We start from the raw sequence: 18,944 nt of genomic DNA, 5'->3' as shown, positions 1-18,944 counted from the left end.
GGGACCCCTAGTAGCCCTCCCCACCACCCTACCCCTCCTGACCCCTACCCCTAACCCGAACCAGTATCAGCTGGTTCCAAGGCCACACTCTCCCTATGCCGGCCTACCACCACCCTCCACCACAGCCCTCCCCACTGCTGGGCTGCCCTCCCATCCCTCCCCCGGTCAGCAAGCATGACCCCGCACACCAGCCATGCCGGGACAATACTCTGAGTCCATATGGCACACTATGAAGTTCAAATATGCCCGTTAAAAATTAAAACGTCATATGATATGGACCGTAGGCCTCTACCAACATGTCATATGACATGGACCGGCGCCTAGAGGTTAAAGGTCACATGCCCACCTCTGATGAGGTATCCATCTGGGAACCAAACTACACACTTCCTTGCACCTCGCCACAACAAGGAGCTGTCTGCTGCAAGGGAACACCTGTTCACTGCATGGGACATGCAGAGGCGGTTGCTTGCCTGCTGCTGAAGGGCCTGCTTAGCCAGACAAACCGAAGTTACTCAACAACAATAACAACCTACCATGATGGCTGCACGAAGTTGTCCAAAATTTGAGGCTCCTTCCTGTGGTGCCCAAACACAAGTATGCGCTGCCACACGATAATTATCAAACTGCTGGGCCTCTGTATAAGAAGTAAGGCTTTTCATCACGGTGCGGATCTGCAGGCATTTTGGTATCTGAAAAAAATGAATAAATTTGTTAATTAATAATAAGAATAATAACTATACAATATTCAACTCTTTAATAGTGGTAGGTGGGGGCACTCAACATCCACTCACTCAATGTAGTGCTGCTCTCGGGTGGCTGCTCTTTCCTCTCTTCCTTCCTTTTTTCCATCCTTCCTCATATGTCCTTTCCTACTTTCTTTCTTCTTCCTTTCTGTCTGCGTGTGCTCTACACTGAGTGACAAGCCAAATGCTTTCCTATGTACCAGAAAACCATTTACTACGCTGAATGGTAACCATATAACCAAACTATGGCACGTAGTGGTTTAGTAGGTAATTAAGGCGCTCCAACCGAACTGAGCCTGTGTCAGTTTATATCCAAGAGGTGGTTGGGGTTTATTGCTCAAGTACTGTCACTCAGAAATGAGTGAGGCTGGTCACTCTCATCTCAAATGCCAGGATCAACTTCCCTAGCCCCGGGCTTCTACGCTCTTCATGAGGCAACACAGGATTGGATGATGATGAGTTCTTAAACAGTGCTGGAGAATCCCACCCCTCTCCATCCAATTTTCTTTCTTTACTATGAACATAACTAAGCTTCTGTGATGGCAAAGTCATAGGGCACACCCCCCACCCCAGTTTGGCTAGATAATGTTAAAAAGTATACAATCCATGTAACTGTCAAAAACAGCAATACAAATAGGGTACAGTACTTTTATAATACAGGGGAGAATTTGAACTGAACTGCATTATTTCATAAGGTTCATTTACAATGAAACAAACCAAAATTTTTGATGAAATTCAATAAACTTCAAGGGCTGCTCAAAGCCACCAAAATTTTACAAATTATAATGCAGTAGTGTAACTGAAACATAAAGCACTGCCTGCCCCAAATCCATTTCATTATTTAATGTGTGCAGAACCATGCTTGGGCATGTGGAAAGTGGAAAAGGTAAATCCTCTTGGTCCCTCCCACTATCTGACCCAGTAAACACATCCAAGCCAGTAAAAAACAATAAATAAATAAAAAATAAAATATAAATAAAAAAAGGGTTTACTAAAACTGGTATATCTCCTCATTATTTGCCAGAGCATGTACTTTAGGTCCCAGCGTACTTCCACTTTTTTCCTTTATTATAAAAATACAAATTGTCAATAAAAAGTTATAAAAAGAAAATTTAAATAATTCAATGGCTTTTTACATTAAAATTAAAAAATTACAGTACAGTGCTGAATATTAGTTCTGCAGAAAACTTGTGAGGCTTTTGTGAATGCTGTTCTGTGCATCTTATCTACCTGAAGGAGATATTGAATCTGTGCCTATTTGCTCTTGTGGAGGACTTAATGAGTGACACCCCTCATTCTGCACTGTCACTGACAACATGGAAAGAGGAGAACTTCTGCCATGTCTTGACGAATGATTCATTCTGCTCCCAGTCAGTAGGATCCACATCCAGAAATAATGAATGGAACTCTAAAATCTTGAAAAAATCAAGTGATTGGATAGAAAAGAAAAAAAAAAAAAATCAACCAGCATTTTTACTGATGCTTCAAGGACCAAATACTTTGTGCGGGCTTTTCTATCTTTCAGCATTTTCAATGTTCTCAGTCATACACAACTTCACAGTGACATCAACTGATGGATCAAAAGAGTGCAAATGCAATGTTCTCCCCAAAAAGATAACACAGATGGTGACTGATGCACTTGAATCCACCTGTGTGAAGATCACAAATTTCACATTTCTCCAGACATTTAAGAGGTAGAAGGTCCTGCTTTGGAGCAGAAGGCAGATTGCAGACAGTGTGACTGGGATAGAAATAATACTTTGAGATGAAGAGGCAGAAGTCTCTCATTCCTTTACAGTTGAGTTAATTTTGCAATGAACCTGCAGATGTGGATAGTGATTGGGAATGAGCTCAAGCAAACTGTGTGTGGAACATCCACATCTTTAAGGTAATACGGTACTGCTCGAGTCATATCCACATCTTTAAGGCAATACGGTACTGCTAAAGCCATCCATCAGGCTTGATACACTGCACCTAGAGCCAAGGAGCTGGCATTTTTCCTTCTATACGGCACTCCTCCAAGGAAAATACTGTAATCACAAACTCTTGAAGGTCTCCATAGTTATGCCTGGGATGTTTCTCTCGAAGGAGCTGCTGTGTGTTGCATGGTTTCATCAGACCATAGTTGGAGAAGAACTGCTGTATCAGGATCCGCAATACCTGTTGTATACTTCGGTATGTCCAAAGCTGGTCATATATTGTGAAATTTCTCAAAGGTTTTAATACTGGGGCTCTTGGATTTATCTTAATCCACCAGCGATGAGAATGCAGCCCCATGCAGAAGTCCAGAATGTCATGGCAGCAAGTGAAGTAAATGTGATCTCACGAGAACACACACACATCACCACAGATTCCTGGATTGGCAGCTGTTGTGTCAAAGCACAAAGCTGTGATTCTGTATCACAGACCTCATCATGCAATATTTCAATGATAACCTCTGATGTTCCAGCTGCTAAAGAATTTGTTATCTTTAGTACTGCAAGAAGTCTGCAGCCTTTACCCCCAGAAATAAGCATTGGCAAGTGGTCAACTTTTTCCTTACCATCAAATCCATCACTAATTATCAATCCCAATGCAGGACAAGTGGGATTTGTGTGGTAAAAAAGGCCTTGCTCTCTTCAGTACATGCTTCCTTGTCCTGAACCTGACTTTTATGAATAACATTTGGACTAAGACACAGTTCATCCACATCTCCCATATGAAAACTAAGAGGACTAAGCATATGGCTTGCTGACCTGTCACTTCTCTGTGCACAATCCTGAGCTGTTGCAACATCAGAACTTATTTCAGTTGTACCCCTGCTTTTCTATCATGGACGCTTTGCTGGCCTCTACTCAAAATATGACTCTGGCTCTTCACTTTCACGTGAAGATGATGAGGATTGTATAGCTGCAGTAGCAAATCTGAGTGTAACTTTGTGTTCTTCTCTTCACACACTTCTGCCTCAGTGTCAGGGATTCATGGGGACTCCGTGTGGAGGAGTAAAGGATATCCAAAGGTTTTTATAATTTACACTTTAATGATGCATCAATAATATATACAAACATATAGGAACACAAATAATCCTTGGCAAAAAAAAGTCTTCTTCACAATCTCCAACAATCTGCACGATCACCATAATCAATCCAGATCAAAATCCAACGGAGAGGTACAACACTAGTGTCTTGTCTCTGTAGGGATTCAATTTCTTTCAGTAAAATATGTAGCATTCACTTTCTCGTCCTGTATACTAGCGTTGAGAGTGAATGTCACTTTCACCTTCACTCTCATAACTCATGGTATTCATACATGCTAGAGTAAACTTTCACTCTCATTACTCCTAGTATATATACTCGTATTCTTATAATACTACTCATTTACATTTCTGTTTATGTTCTTTATTTTATTTACATTATTTACATTTTTATTTTATTTACACTGTGTTAGGCACTGTCACTTGCAGTAACTTACAGAACTATTTTCCATTGTTCACTTATATTTACATTCATTGCTTTCACTTGCTGTTTACACATTATTTACACATTATTAACAATTCCACTTGCACTGTTTTACTCACCAGAAAAATCGTAGTCACTCTCGATCATTTGTCAGCCCTTTACCTCTTTCCACACGAGGTTTAGTAGGGGGTAGAGGTCACAGGGCCCTTTGCATGGGGCTAAAAAACGGCGGAATCTAGCAGGAGCAAATCCAAAGTACTTTCACCTTGAAAGACGGCAGTAAACTGATACTGATGGGCCCGGGGGTTGACCTACCTAGGGAGAGTGCATTACTGCCAACGTCAGCCTCATGAGAGCTGCTAATATATAGCAATGAAATGATTGGCAGGAAATCTAGACAATACATTATAAATTAGGTAGTTCCAGGTGAATGTAAATATCACTTAGGCTTCTCCCTTCCCTCCTTATATATATTTTTATTACAAGAATAGATTATACAGCATATTTCAAGGGGAAATAAACAGCGAAAATTAGCGAACGAGTGCACGTGAGGTGTTGTCAGGTGATAATTAGCCAATTCCAGGTGTATGGCACTATCACTTACCTTATTCTTTTTTTTATATATTATTAGGTATAAGAATAGGGCATAGGGCTTATTTCAATGGATGAAATCAGTGGAAAATTCCAGGGAAGATTTACTTAGCATAAAATACAGTGTGGTGGCCTGCAATAATTAGGTAGTTCCAGGTGAATGTAAATATCACTTAGGCTTCTCCCTTCCTTTCTTGTATATATTTTTATTACGAGAATAGATTATACGGCATATTTCAAGGGGAAATCAACAGCGAAAATTAGCGAACGATTGCACGTCAGGTGTTGTCAGGTGATAATTAGCCAATTCCAGGTGTATGGCACTCTCACTTACCTTATTTCTTTTTTGTATATATTATTTGGTATAAGAATAGGGCATAGGGCTTATTTCAATTGATGAAATCAGTGGAAAATTCCAGGGAAGATTTACTTAGCGTAGCACAGCCGGGCAGGCGAGAGGAGAGGGTAATGGAGGGGAGGTAGGGAGGGGCGTCAAGAACAGGGAGAAATGGCTAAATTGTCAACAATGGATGGGAGTACAGATAAGATTAGGAGTGCTGACTAGTGTTGGACATTGGCAGCACTGATAGATGATACAAGCCACCACTTAAAATTTAAGCCCGGGCGAATTCAAAATAACACAGAATCACAAAAGTGACGCCTTGCGGTATGATCCCTTGCTCCCAAACATCACGAAAGTGACACCCTGCGGTTAAGGGGCTAATATATCACTGTTTACAAAACGTTCACAACATTGCTCTACACAAACTGAGCACCATTTTATTATACCATATCATATTGGCAATAGTCTAACCTCATCTGTGCTAACAAATATCTGACTTTATGTGTGGATTGCTTCCACACTCTATAATGCAATTCTTCACATGTTTATACAGTCTCAGAATCAGTCCATTATTATTATTTTTTTTTATTTACTTTTTTTCAGGTGACCCTGCAGTATGTTTTAAGCTTCTGCCCTTAAGTATGACTGTCAATTAGGGGTTGTTCAACGATTACAACTCACCAGTAGGAACAACTCTGAGACAGTTCCATCAGAAATCTGTATTAGCTAACTGACATAGAGTCAGTGGTGTAGCCAGGTCTCCACAACTGAAGGGGCCAAGGTGAGGCCAAGTCCTATTTTGGAAGGGCCCACTGCCACTCAATGTGCACACAGAAAATAACAAAATTTCATGTGGAGGGCCAGTGGGAAAGCTAAGGGTCTGATGGGAGGGGTCATGGGTCTGACTAGGAAGGGACCAAGGCTCTGACTAGGGTGAGGCCATGGGTCTGACTTAGGAGGGTGTATGCTCCCCAACTGTCCCCCACAGCCACACTACTGGATAAATCCCTTGGAAAATTCAAAAATATCTTGCCTGCAGCCACCATTTCTTAGGGTTTGGTTTTTCCACACTCTGATGAGAAACTCTAGCAATCAAGCTGCCTCTAGCAACAATGACTCGGGCAAATCAGTCATGATTTTGTCGTGTGATCTACTGTAGCTTATCAAAATACAGCAGCTCTCCTCTTTCCCTCCTGCATGAATTTCAAATCAGAGCAGTCATGGCGTCTAAGTGTGACAAGTGTCATGCGACTCCTGTATGTGTGTTAACTCAATGCTTTGAAAATAAAACCAGCCTGCATTTTTTTATTTTTTTTGCACAAGCATGGTGTTCTGACTCTGATCAAGACAAATTGCATGGGGTCTAAGTTAGGTAACACAGAATCTGGGTAGGTCACTGCTTAAGATGTCTTGTAATTCACTCATTTTTGTTGATACATTGGATGTGAGTTGCACAGGGTTAGTAGGTGACATGAGGACTGGACAGGTTACTACCTTAAATGGCTTTTTTAATTCATGTTTAGCCAAATTTTTGGAAATTACACCCAACTAACTGACACTGAAATTAATACAGTAAACTCTACATTATCCAGTGTAATTCACCCAGGCCCTGTGCCGAATAACGTGAATCACCAGATACTGCATAGTACCCCCCATCGGCTCAATATTCTGAGTCAAGCCGGGTATTGCATTACTATTCATCTCGACCCTGTATCATAAAAACTCTCCCATGAGTAAAAGATGAAAATTAAATATAAATTACAATAAGATAATAATACAATACAGTAATACAGTGCCAGTTGACTACTGCTTATGAGCTGGTTGATAACACCTTGACGCCAGATATTGCATAAACCGCAAACTATGTCCTGTTTCAGCGTCTAATAATGCATTACATACTTTAGCCGGACATTGCTTTAATTGAGCCAAGCCAGTAAAACCAGATACTGATTTAACAGAACCGAGCCAACAGCATCGGATGTTGCATTGGGCTGGATATTGCTATGACAGATAATTATGAGTTTACTGTATGCTCATAACTAAACTTTAGCAATTAAAAGCATTTTTTACATGCTGCACTTGCTTTTTGACGTGCTATACATATTTACTAACAAGGTGGGGGAAGATTCTCTAGCTCCCATCTCTGTCTTTTACTGTACCTACATTTGAATAACCTATTCTAACCTAACCTAACCTAGCCTGGCCTTCCCTAGCCTAACCTAATTTTAATGTGGATGTGATAATGGAAAGAGGTAGGAGCTGGACAATCAAACCCTTCATATTTACTTAGTACTAAAAAGTAAATTTGAAATGGATGTGTATACTGTGCAAGAGAAACTGCTTACAATTGCATAAAATACAGTGCAGCCTTGTTATATGACATCCAGTTATGTGAAAAATCGTAACAATGATAATTCAAGAGTTATACCCTGTCTCGGTACAGCATAAAGAAATTGTGATTTCGCTTGAAAAATATTTTCAATGGCAGCCTCTGACAATTTCAAGTGGACATGGTGACTCACACAAGCTGATAGACAGCTGTCAGAGCCAAGATGGCTACCCAATGTTTACATGCACAGAACCCCCATCTTGGGTTTGTGAAGGCAAACAGCCTTTGCACCAAATCTTTGATTCTTGCTCAGTCACTTGCTCAGGTGTCTTGCATCTGTGAAAATCTCCAATGCACTCTTTGAATTACGTGACCTTCCCACTTGCATTGGACCCTCACAAAGTTATTACTGGTACTAACATCAAGTGAAATAAGAGCAAAACTCTGTGAACTTTGAAATCATGTCTAGTGCTAACCCTAGTGGAAAGAATGGTGCAATTGATGCTGCTGAGGGTAAGGCTAAATGTCCAAGGCATAGCCTTTCCCTTGACAATAAACTGGACATTAATGTGTCTTACAGAGGCGCAAGGACTGAGTAAGATCACTGATGCCCTAAAGCTGCAAAGTCCATGGTCTTGCATTAACCCCCCAATGGCCATAGGTTCAGAAATTTGTGGGCCCCCCTAACTGGCCCCAGGACCATTTTTTCAGTATTTTAAAATCAATTTCGTTTTCTTACAAATGTGAAGAGAATTGTCTGGTGCACCTACAGTAGCAATGTATTTTTTAGCTTCCTAAACCCACCCTGTGATTTGCTGTGATTCAAGGAAGATATAAAATTACTGCACATGTGCCATTAACATGGAAACATATGGGCGAAAACATCTGAGAAAAAGTGACCACCTGAGTGTTTGGGATGGTAGAGTAGGGTTGGGCAAATGTTCCACTGACCTTCGCTCCTTCCCATTATTGTTCACAGTTTTTTATAGCTCGCACTATTTCGATGTCACTAGCACGTTTACGGTAAAGAGTCGCTTGACGCAGGCAGCCATTAAGAAATCTGAGGCAATACTTTCAGCGTCAAAGAACATGCCTTCCCTCACAGCGTAACAGCTAACTAGAGCAAAGGAGCCTATACTGGAGGAAATGGAGCAGCTACTGGCTCTGTGGGTTAACCCCTAGGGTACACAGTTCTCCAGCCTCGACTACCCCCCAGGACACAAAAACAGGCCTATTTTTGGACTATGTCAAAGGTTAAACATTTTATGCCCGATTTATAGAGCTTGAATTTACACACCTGAAAACGCAAACCCCACTCTCCTAGACCCAATAGTTAACAAGCTATGGCCCGTCAAAGTTGATAATATTTACCCGTCACAGCCCCGGCAAGAAAGAAAATACGCCGCTGTTTTTTTCACAAAAATATGTACAAAAATCACCAAAATAATTTTTTTCGGTGTGTACAGATGTTATAAACCATTGTAATGTGCTTAGAAAAAAATAAAATGGTGACAAACCCCTGAAATAAATATGATGAATAGTAAAAATTATCCTCCCCTCCTCTCCCTTCACCTAACCTCCCCTCCCCCTTTCCCCTCCCCGCTGAGTTGTCAAATCTAGCTAGGGAAAATAATCATGAACCCCTCCCAATAAAAATATGATAAATAGTAAAAATTATCCTCCCCTCCTCTCCCCTCCCCATACCTCCAGTCCCCTCCCTCCCCTTCCAATCCCTTCCCTCACCTCCTCGCTCCTCCCCTCGCCTAACCTCCCCTACCCCCTTTTCCCTCCCCCCTCCCCTCCCTCCGAGCTGTCAAATCTAGCTAGTTTTCATTTTGTTTCATTTCGTTCTGTTTTTGAAGGCTCCAACATGCTTGCATGCGTCGGCATAAAATAAAATTTCTTTTTCGAGTGGGTTTCAAATAAAGACAGTTAAAATAATTGTGGTGTGCATATCTGTATGCAAAGACACAAATAAATTATAGGTAATGATTCAAAAAACAAGCACCATAAAGCGTAAAAAATATGCAAAATATTCGAGGCCGAGGAGGTAAAGATACTGCGTGTTAGAGGGTGGGGGTGGGGGTGGGGGTGAGGGTGGGGGGAGGTGGTAAGGCCAGGAGTGGGTGTATGGGGATGGAGGGATGGGAGGAGACCACCACCAGACACAAAGCAAGGGCCCCAGTGGAGTCAGGGACACGGAGGGAGGGTAGGGGGGAAATACCCTCCCCCCAGATGACTGGGAGGGGGGACATGGGGAGGATCCACATGGGCAGGGAGGGATGCATGAGGGGGGAGTGGGAGGGGCAGTAACAAGGTAGTGGGGTAATGGGAAGTGGCAAGAAGAAGGTGGGGGTACACCCCCCACCACCTGGGTATGGGCCTCGGCAAGGCCTTCTAAAATTAGAAGGCCTCGTCAGTAGGGGGGACGGTAAGCCGTGACGTAATACTAGGTAGGTCTAGGTAGTGTTGGGTCAGCTATGGTCGGGAGAGGTCACGCTGTGTGTTCAATGACAATAAGGACGGAAAAACATTGTATTATATATTGATATTTACATTACTTGTATGTTTTATTAAGGTAATAATGCCTTACATGTGTTGTGTTCCCAGATGTAAGGCAAATTATAAAAATGGACCAAAAGTAAGTGTATTTTCCTTCCCGCAAGATAAAGAACTTGCCTCCAAGTGGCTACGTGCCATTAAGCGCGACCAGTTCACTCCAAATCGGAACAGCAGGGTAAGTACAACATTATTTTCTGTTCATTATTACCAGAAAAGTGTAGAGAGTACAGTGAGAACCTTTAAGTCATCATAAGTGTACTGAATATAAGAAAAATGAGGCTTTAGCCATGCTAGGGTGTAGGACCAAAGCCATTATGCAGACGTGGCTGGAGCTGGATAAGAGAGGAAAATATAACCCTTCATGCCAACGGCCATACCACGTTGAGTACACCGCTTCCCATCCGATCAGCGAGTTAAGCTACGTTGGGTCTGGTTAGTACTTGGATGGGTGACTGCCTGGGAACACCAGATGCTGTTGGCATCCATACGTGTCAAGTGGGGTTGGTGGAGGATTAGTGTCCCTCCCTGTAAAACAATTAACTCTACGCCCTTGGCCACCCCGTTTGGGATACATGGAGTCTGGCAATGAATGAATGAAAATTTTTTCTACATATCTCCACAGCTTTCCTCTATAAAGAAACTGAATCGAATTCAAACGAAATCTGCATTACCTTGTTCACCCCGTATATAAGAGGCCCAATATAACACCCCCAGTATACCATCAATATAACACCCCAATATACAGTAACACTCAGGTATAACACCCCAATATACAGTAACACTCAGGTATAACACCCCAATATACAGTAACACTCAGGTATAACACCCCAATATACAGTAACACTCAGGTATAACACCCCAATATACAGTAACACTCAGGTATAACACCCCAATATACTACCAGTATAACAGCCCCAATATTCCACCAATATAACAGCCCCAATATAACATCGCAATATACCACCAATATAACAGCCCCAATATACCATCCCAATATACCACCTATATAACAGCCCCACTATACCACCAATATAACAGCCCCAATATACCACCAATATAACAGCCCCAATATACCACCAATATAACAGCCCCAATATACCACCAATAAAACAGCCCCAATATACCACCTATATAACAGCCCCACTATACCACCAATATAACAGCCCCAATATACCACCAATATAACAGCCCCAATATACCACCAATATAACAGCCCCAATATCTATCTGTCTATATACCTAGGCTGCTTCCCCCAAAGGAAAGGGAGGCAGCCCCAATATACTACCAATATAACAGCCCCAATATACCACCAATATAACAGCCCCAATATACCACCAATATAACATCACAATATACCACCATTATAATTTGTGTGAATTTTTTTTTTTTTTTCACCGGGTCGGTCATGATCACTTGATGGTCGTGATTGTCAGCTTTTTACCCTCCCGGAAGGGAGCTGAGAGCTCATATAGTCCGATCTAAGGGCAAGGCTGTGACCTTCACACATGCACACACCCGTCCCCTTGCTCAAGGGGGACAGTAACCACCCACTTCGTCAGTGAAACTTTTCGCAATCTGAGCGAGGCGCGAACTCCCGTCCACCAGTTGGCAAGCGAGAACGTTACCACTGCACCACTGTGTGTGTGTGTGTGTGTGTGTGTGTGTAAATATGTATGTAGAGGATATATATATATATATATATATATATATATATATATATATCTATTGCCAGACGCCTCAGTCCCGCTTGGGGTGGCCACAAACAAATCGCCTCCAAGTCGCCCTGTCCCCCGTCATTTCACTGCCCTGCTCCCAACTCACACCCCCCTCTCTCATATACCTCTCCACCCCATCCCTCCATCTCATCCTCGGCCTCCCCCTCCCTCTTCCCCCTCCACCTCACTCACATACACTCTCTTCGTCAGTCTTTCACTCTCCATCCTCTCCACATGGCCAAACCACCTCAGTGTGTTCCTCATAACGCTTCCTATCACATCCACATCAACACCACAACGCTCCTTTATATCCTCATTCGTCAGCCTGTCTCTCTACGTGACTCCACAGGCTCCTCTTAAATAACTCATTTCCACTGCTCTCACTCTTGACTTGTGTCCTTCCAACAAGGTCCAAGCTTCACTTCCGTACGTTAGAGTTGGTATCACAATACTGTCATGTAGTAACTTTTTCACTTCCATGCTCACTTCCCTGTTTCTTATCACTGCTTTCAAAGAACCAGCAACCTTTCTTCCCTGCTGTACCCTTTCAAGCACTTCACCCTCCAAACCTCCATCCTTACTCATCACACTACCCAAGTACAGTACCCTCGCGTCCAGCACGCGTTAGTCTAGCACGATTCGAGTCCAGCACGGTGAGCAATTAATTACTATTATTTGATACGATTTAATTACTGCAACACGAGTATGTTAGCATAACACGCACAGAGCTCCAAGAAGTGGGCCAAATCCGCAGAATTCACTCTAGCACGATCACCACCGGTCCAACATGGCCATACTGGACATTCCCATGATGATGATAGCTAATGAAAAACTTCTGATCAAATAGCCTTCCCCGCCCGCTATCGTGACGTGATCGTGCCCAATTAAAAATGCTTCTGGTGTCACGTGATGTTTTGTTTACATTTCTCCTGCCACAGAACCACTCACTCGCATAATTGCATTGGAAGGTGTTTTTTTCTTGCTGCATTTTCTCCCCTTGTTACTGCATTTTACCCTGCTCATGATGCTTAGGAAGCCTTCTGAGAACCCCAAGAAGCGTCGGCACCTCCCTCATGCCACCAAGCTAGAATGCATCGAGAGGAAGAAGAAAGGGGAGAGGAAAGTTGACATTGCCAAGGCATACGACATGAATGAAGCCAACGTGATCATAATAAAAAACTTAAGACAAGATCCTGGCAGCCGAAGGCCATCACACGGCACTTGATACCAGGTTTGCCGAGGATACGATGGTAAATCGGAACGGTAACATGGTAAAATTGCCGATGATACCACGGGCATTTGGAATTCATCTGGATGGATTCCTGCCGACGATATGATGGGGAAAACAGTGTGACCAAAACCCAGGCGACTCGACAGAGAATGTATCGTACTACAGCACTGAACATTTAGCCTGACACTGAATACATATTCATATTTTAGAATAAATATCAATCATTTTGAAACCCTTCTCATCGGCGTGCGTACCAGTTTATAAACAAAGTTGCTTCTCCTTATTCTCTATCTAGTCAGCGACAGCGATCACTTTCCACAGTCACGAGACGGGGCTCTGGCAACAGTGTGAGAAGCATGCACTTTGCCGAGGATTAATGGATGAAGATGGTGATTCTGAGTGTGATTTCGAAGGATTTATGAGGGAGGTTTGATTTCGAAGGATTTATGAGGGAGATTGAGGAGAAGCAATAGCCATTACCCGCTAGTGACGCCAGCAGCAATCCTCCGGGGACCCAGTAGGACTAACTACAGCCTTGGATACCACCTTCCATTCCCAGCAAGCCCACCAACACTATCCTAAAACGTTAGTTATCATTCATAGCACAGTACCATTTATTATAATTACAATAGTACCAGTATATGTATAGGTATATGGTAGGTATTTAGGGTGACTTTTCCGAGGGTTGCTGACATAATTCATTTTTCCCCATAAGCTCTATTCTTAGTCCAACACGTTTTTGGTCCAACACGTGACCCATGCATGACAATATTACCGTGCTGGACGCAAGGGTACTGCACTTAAATGTACTCACATTGTCCAATTCCTCACCATCCAACCTTGCTGTACATTCACTAACTTCACCTCTCTCAAAGACCATCACTTTACTCTTCCCTACATTCACCTTTATATTCCGTTTCTTACACACTCTCTCAAACTCATCCACCAAGCCTTGCAGCTCCCCTTCGTATTCACTCAACAACACAGTATCATCTGCAAACAACAGTACAGGGAGTTTCCAAACACTATCCTCTCTCACCAGGGCCACTCCAACATCCACTACCCTACCTTGTACCTCTTTTATTACCCCATCCATGTACAGATTGAACAACCATGGAGACATGACACATCCTTGTTTCAAACCAACTTTCAAAGAGAAAAATTCACTTAGTTCACCATCCACACGGACTGCAGCCTTAGCACCATTGTACATACTCTTCACAGCATTCAACAACTTCCCATCTACTCCATATATTCTTAACACTTTCCTTGTCTATCCACCCTGTCATATGCTTTCTGCAAATCCATGAAAGCCACATACAACTTCTTTCCCTTCTATAGAAACTTTTCCACTAAAGATCTAAGGATGAATATCTGATCTACACAACCTCTTCCCTTCCTAAAGCCTCCCTGTTCTTCTCCAACTAATTTCTCTGTTCTTTCTCTAACTCTGTCTATAAGTATCCTACCATACACTTTTCCTATGATACTAAGAAGACAAATGCCCCTATGATTACCACACACTTCTTTTTCCCCTTTTCCTTTGTACAAGGGAATAATTATACCTGACTTCCAATCCTCCGGGACTCTACCTTCCTCCCAGGCCAATCTGCACATCTTCCACATCCATTCTACTACTATCTCTCCCCCATGCTTCAGCATTTCAGCACACACTCCATCAATTCCCGGGGCTTTCCCTGATTTAACTTTCTTCATTGCTTCCACAACTTCTATCCTACTGATTTCTTCCTGTCTTCTCACCTCCCTCCTTCTCCCAGCCATTCCCCAGCCACTTATACTCGCATTACTTCCATCCTCTACGTTCAACAATTCCTTAAAGTGTTCTCTCCAGCTGCTCACTTTTTCTCCCTTCTCCACTAGTAATCTACCATTTTTATCTTTCACTCCCCTGCTACCTTCACTTCCACCCTGCCTTACTCTTTTCACCTCTCTCCAGAACATTTTCTTACAGTCCCTCCACTTTACACTCAAATTCCTTCCAAATTCCTCATCCACTCTCTTCTTACTCTCTCTTACTAATCTTTTCACCTCTCTCTTTCTTTCTACATATATCTCTCTCTTCCGCCTCTCAACTTCTTCCACACCCCTATTTCTCATCCATTCATTGTATGCTTTCTTCTTTTGTGCCACAGCCTGTTTCACCTCTTCAGTCCACCATGCTGTTCCTTGCACCCCCCTCCGGCTTCTCTTCCACACACCACATCACATGCTGCACATATTTCTTCTGTAAATATCTTACACACACCTTCCACGTCTCCCATCTGCTCCAATTCATATTTGCCCAATCGTTCCTCCACTTCTCTCTTATACTCTGCCTTTTTCTCATCCTCTTGTAACCTTTCCACTCTCCTTGCAACTACTCCTTCCTCTCGTCCTTCCCTTCTTCTATTCCTCCATCTTACTTGCATTCTAATTCTGGCCACCACCAAGTAGTGGTCAGAAAGTCCACTCCCCCAATATATATATATATATATATATATATATATATATATATATATATTTATATATATACATTATATATATATATATATATATATATATATATATATATATATATATATATACTGTATATATGTAAATAATGCTGTAATTTATACCAGATCTCAGATATGTCACTATATAAGTTTCTTTAGTAGTAACTGTTCTTTTACCATTATAATGTATGTGTGTGTGTATGTGTGTGTGTGTGTGTGTGTGTGTGTGTGTGTGTGTGTGTGTGTGTGTGTGTGTAAATCCGTATGTGATTTAAATATATATATATATATATATATATATATATATATATATATATATATATTGTATATATATATATTGAGTACACCGCTTCCCGTCCGATCAGCGAAGTTAAGCAACGTTGGGTCTGGTTAGTACTCGGATGGGTGACCGCCTGGGAACACCAGATGCTGTTGGCATCCCTATGTGTCAAGTGGGGTTGGTGGAGGATTGGTGCCCCTCCCGGTAAAACAATTAACTCTAAGCCCTTGGCCACCCCATTTGGGATACGTGGCGTCTGGCAATGAATGAATGAATGAATAAATCATGCCAGATTTCAGATGTCACTACATACGTTTCTTTTGTAGTAATTCTTCTTTTACCATTGTAAATTTTTCACATGAATAAAATTATGAGTACCAATAAGTCTATTAATATATAATATCATTTAAACAACACACACACACACACACACAACAGAGAGTTAGTGAGGCAGAACCTTGACCGCTACCTGACCACGCACCTTGCCCCTGACCTACGCGGCTGACGTCACAAGAGGATTGGAGAGGCCTTCTAATTTTAGAAGGCCTTGGCCTGGGTCCCTCCTCCGGTGTGTCCAACACTTGTTCTGATTGGTTAGAAACCATTTACATCACAACTGGAGTGGAGCCAGCTGCCGCCAGTTTTCTGTGGATGTTGCATGATCAGCGCTGCTCGTCCTTTTAAGAAACTGTACAAAAAGCTCGATCGACAAGCTTAGTACTTTAGGGGTTAATGACCTAAACAGAGTAAGGCAGTCTCTTCATCACTCCTTCATTTCCACCATGGTTCTCGATTTTTGTAAACACTTACACGAGATGGAAGATAGGGAGGCCAAGGAGGAGGTCATGGTCAATGCAGGCTGGTTTGAACATTTCAAGGTCCATGCAGGCCTTAAACATGTGACAATGCACAGGGTGGTGGCAAGCACAGACCATGTGACGGCTGAGGCCTTCCTTGCACGGCTCAAGGTCATTATCAAGGAAGGAGGTGACCCTCCAAATTTGATGAGACTAGCCTGCTTTGGAAACAGGTCTTGAAGACCTACATTAGCCAGGAAAAACAGCATGTGCCTGGCTTCATGGCCACAAAGTACTGTCTCACCCTCCTTGGTGCCAATGCAGAGGGGGCACTGAAGCTGAAGCCACTTCTCACTTTTCACTGGGAGAACCCCCAAGTGCTGGGAGGTTTCATAAAGGAGAACCTTGGGGTTATTGGAGATGCAATCCCAGGGCCTGGCTGACGTCTGCAGGTCCTACATGGCAGGGTACCTGTCCCCCCACCTGCACAACTATGCCAGCAGAAACAACCTTGCAAATTGTTTCCCGCTCCTAGTTGATAATCCCCCAAGCCACCCAGAGTGCACTGAGAACTTGGCTGACAATATCAAGATGGTGCATCTACCCCCCAACACAGCATCACTGCAGCAGCCCACGGACCAGCGGGTCATCGCGGATTTCAAGGCACGTTACCTCTGCTGTACCGTAGAGCAGATGGTGAGGGTATGTGATGCTGGGGCAAGAAATGAGGTGTTGCGCTTTTGGAAAAAAATGTAACATAAAGCATGACACTGACAACATCAAAGCATTCTGGAAAGAAGTGCAGCAAAGCTCACTGAACGCAATGTGGCATATGGTGTGGCCAGAGTGTGTGTACTCCTACATGAGGTTCCCAGTGGTTGAAAGAATCTATTGAGGTATCCTTGACCTCTCACACGAGGCTGACTTAAAGGATGAGCAAGAAGTCCTGGACAGCCACACCGAACAGATGTCGACAGAGGAGCTCACTGAGATCAGGGAACAAGTGGCAGAGGCACATAAGGGTGGTGAGGATGGGCACCTTTGTGTTTTGGACATAATCACTTTGAAGGAGTTCCTTCCAATTATGAACTAGGGCATAGTGTTCATCAAGGACAAGGACCCAAATCTGATGAGGAGTGACACATCAGTGCATGGAAGTGGGCAACACTTTCGAGTGTACAAAAGCTGCTTTTATATAAGAAAAAGGCACCATGCCAGACCACCATTGCATCCATCTACCCTGCCAGGAGCACCAAGAAAGAGCCAATGACATCAATGACTGGTCTTCAAAAAGAATGTCCTGCAACATCTGCCTTTGTCATGTCTGTCTCGTCTTCATCACCACCTGACAAACCCGCACACAACTTTGCCATGTTCTCTCTCACCCACAACCCCATGTTCTCCCATACCTGCACCCCCATGCTCTTCCTCACCCGCACCCCCGTGATCTCCCTCACCTGCACCCCCATGCTGTCCCTCACCTGCACCCCCATGCTGTCCCTCACCCACACCCCCACGCTGTCCCTCACCCACACCCCCACACTCTCTCTCACCTGCACCCCCACGCACTCCCTCACCTGTACCCCATGCTCTCCCTCACCTGCACCCCCACCCTCTCCCTCACCTGCACCCCCACGCTCTCCCTCACCCGCATCCCCACACTCTCCCTAACCTACACTGCTCAGCTCTCCCGCGGCCTCACCACATTACTTGACCGTCATCGCCATGTCACTCTCCCCATCAATCGTCAGTTCTTCACCTCCTTCTGAGGGCCTGGAGTGATCATCCAAGCCTTCCAACTGTCCTCTGACCTTGGGAGGTATCCTCGGTGACAACTCGGAATGGCACAGGAAAAACTTCAGGTGGGTGGCAGAGGGTTTTTCATCATTTTAGGTTTCACAACTGAGGTCACCCTCTCTAACTCTATTGAACCCATGTTATATCAACCCATCATGTGATAAATCAGTATATGACAGGCCTTCACTTGATGTAACCTTATTGCATAACAATAGCAGCACTGTGAATGGTGAACACTTAAATTTAGCCCTTGTTAGCTGGGCATAATGCCAAACAAGTATGTATGATCTCCTGACCCACACCCCCTTTTGTGTGATTCATGTTATTTCTAGCCTCTATGTATCTATCTCTTGTCAGATGCCTTAATCCTGTAAGAGGTGGCCACAAATTAATTGCCTCCATGTCATCCAATCCAATGCCATTTCAAAGCCCTGCTCCCAGGACACACACCCCTCTCTCATACACCTCTCCATTCCATCCCTCCATCTCATCCTTGGCCTCCCCCTCCCTCTCCCCCCCTTCACCTCACTCACGTACACTCTCCTCGTTAGTCTCTCACTCTCCATCCTCTCCACTTGTCCAAACCACCTCGATGTATTTCTCCAAATGCTATTTTTCACATCC

At 43.3% G+C, this 18,944-nt stretch overlaps 1 protein-coding gene and 1 non-coding gene across 2 annotated transcripts in view; one reads left to right on the top strand and one right to left on the bottom strand.

Annotated features, from left to right (window-relative positions):
• LOC145394075 (U8 snoRNA-decapping enzyme-like) overlaps window positions 1-18,944 on the bottom strand; it is a 145,198-nt gene that overhangs the window by 106,924 nt on the left and 19,330 nt on the right. Inside the window, exon 2 of the mRNA XM_080268042.1 lies at window positions 534-689. Coding sequence (XP_080124168.1) covers window positions 534-689 — 156 coding nt within the window. The remainder of the gene's footprint in view (window positions 1-533; window positions 690-18,944) is intronic.
• Window positions 10,369-10,486, top strand: LOC145394325 (5S ribosomal RNA). Its single transcript, XR_013896397.1, has one exon. It is a non-coding gene; the product is annotated as a 5S ribosomal RNA (ribosomal RNA).

Source organism: Coenobita brevimanus, chromosome 26, assembly GCF_032717465.1.
Source record: "Coenobita brevimanus isolate Jiangsu-jjx chromosome 26, ASM3271746v2, whole genome shotgun sequence".
Lineage (NCBI taxonomy): Eukaryota > Metazoa > Arthropoda > Malacostraca > Decapoda > Coenobitidae > Coenobita > Coenobita brevimanus.
This window is presented reverse-complemented; position numbering and strand designations above follow the sequence as displayed.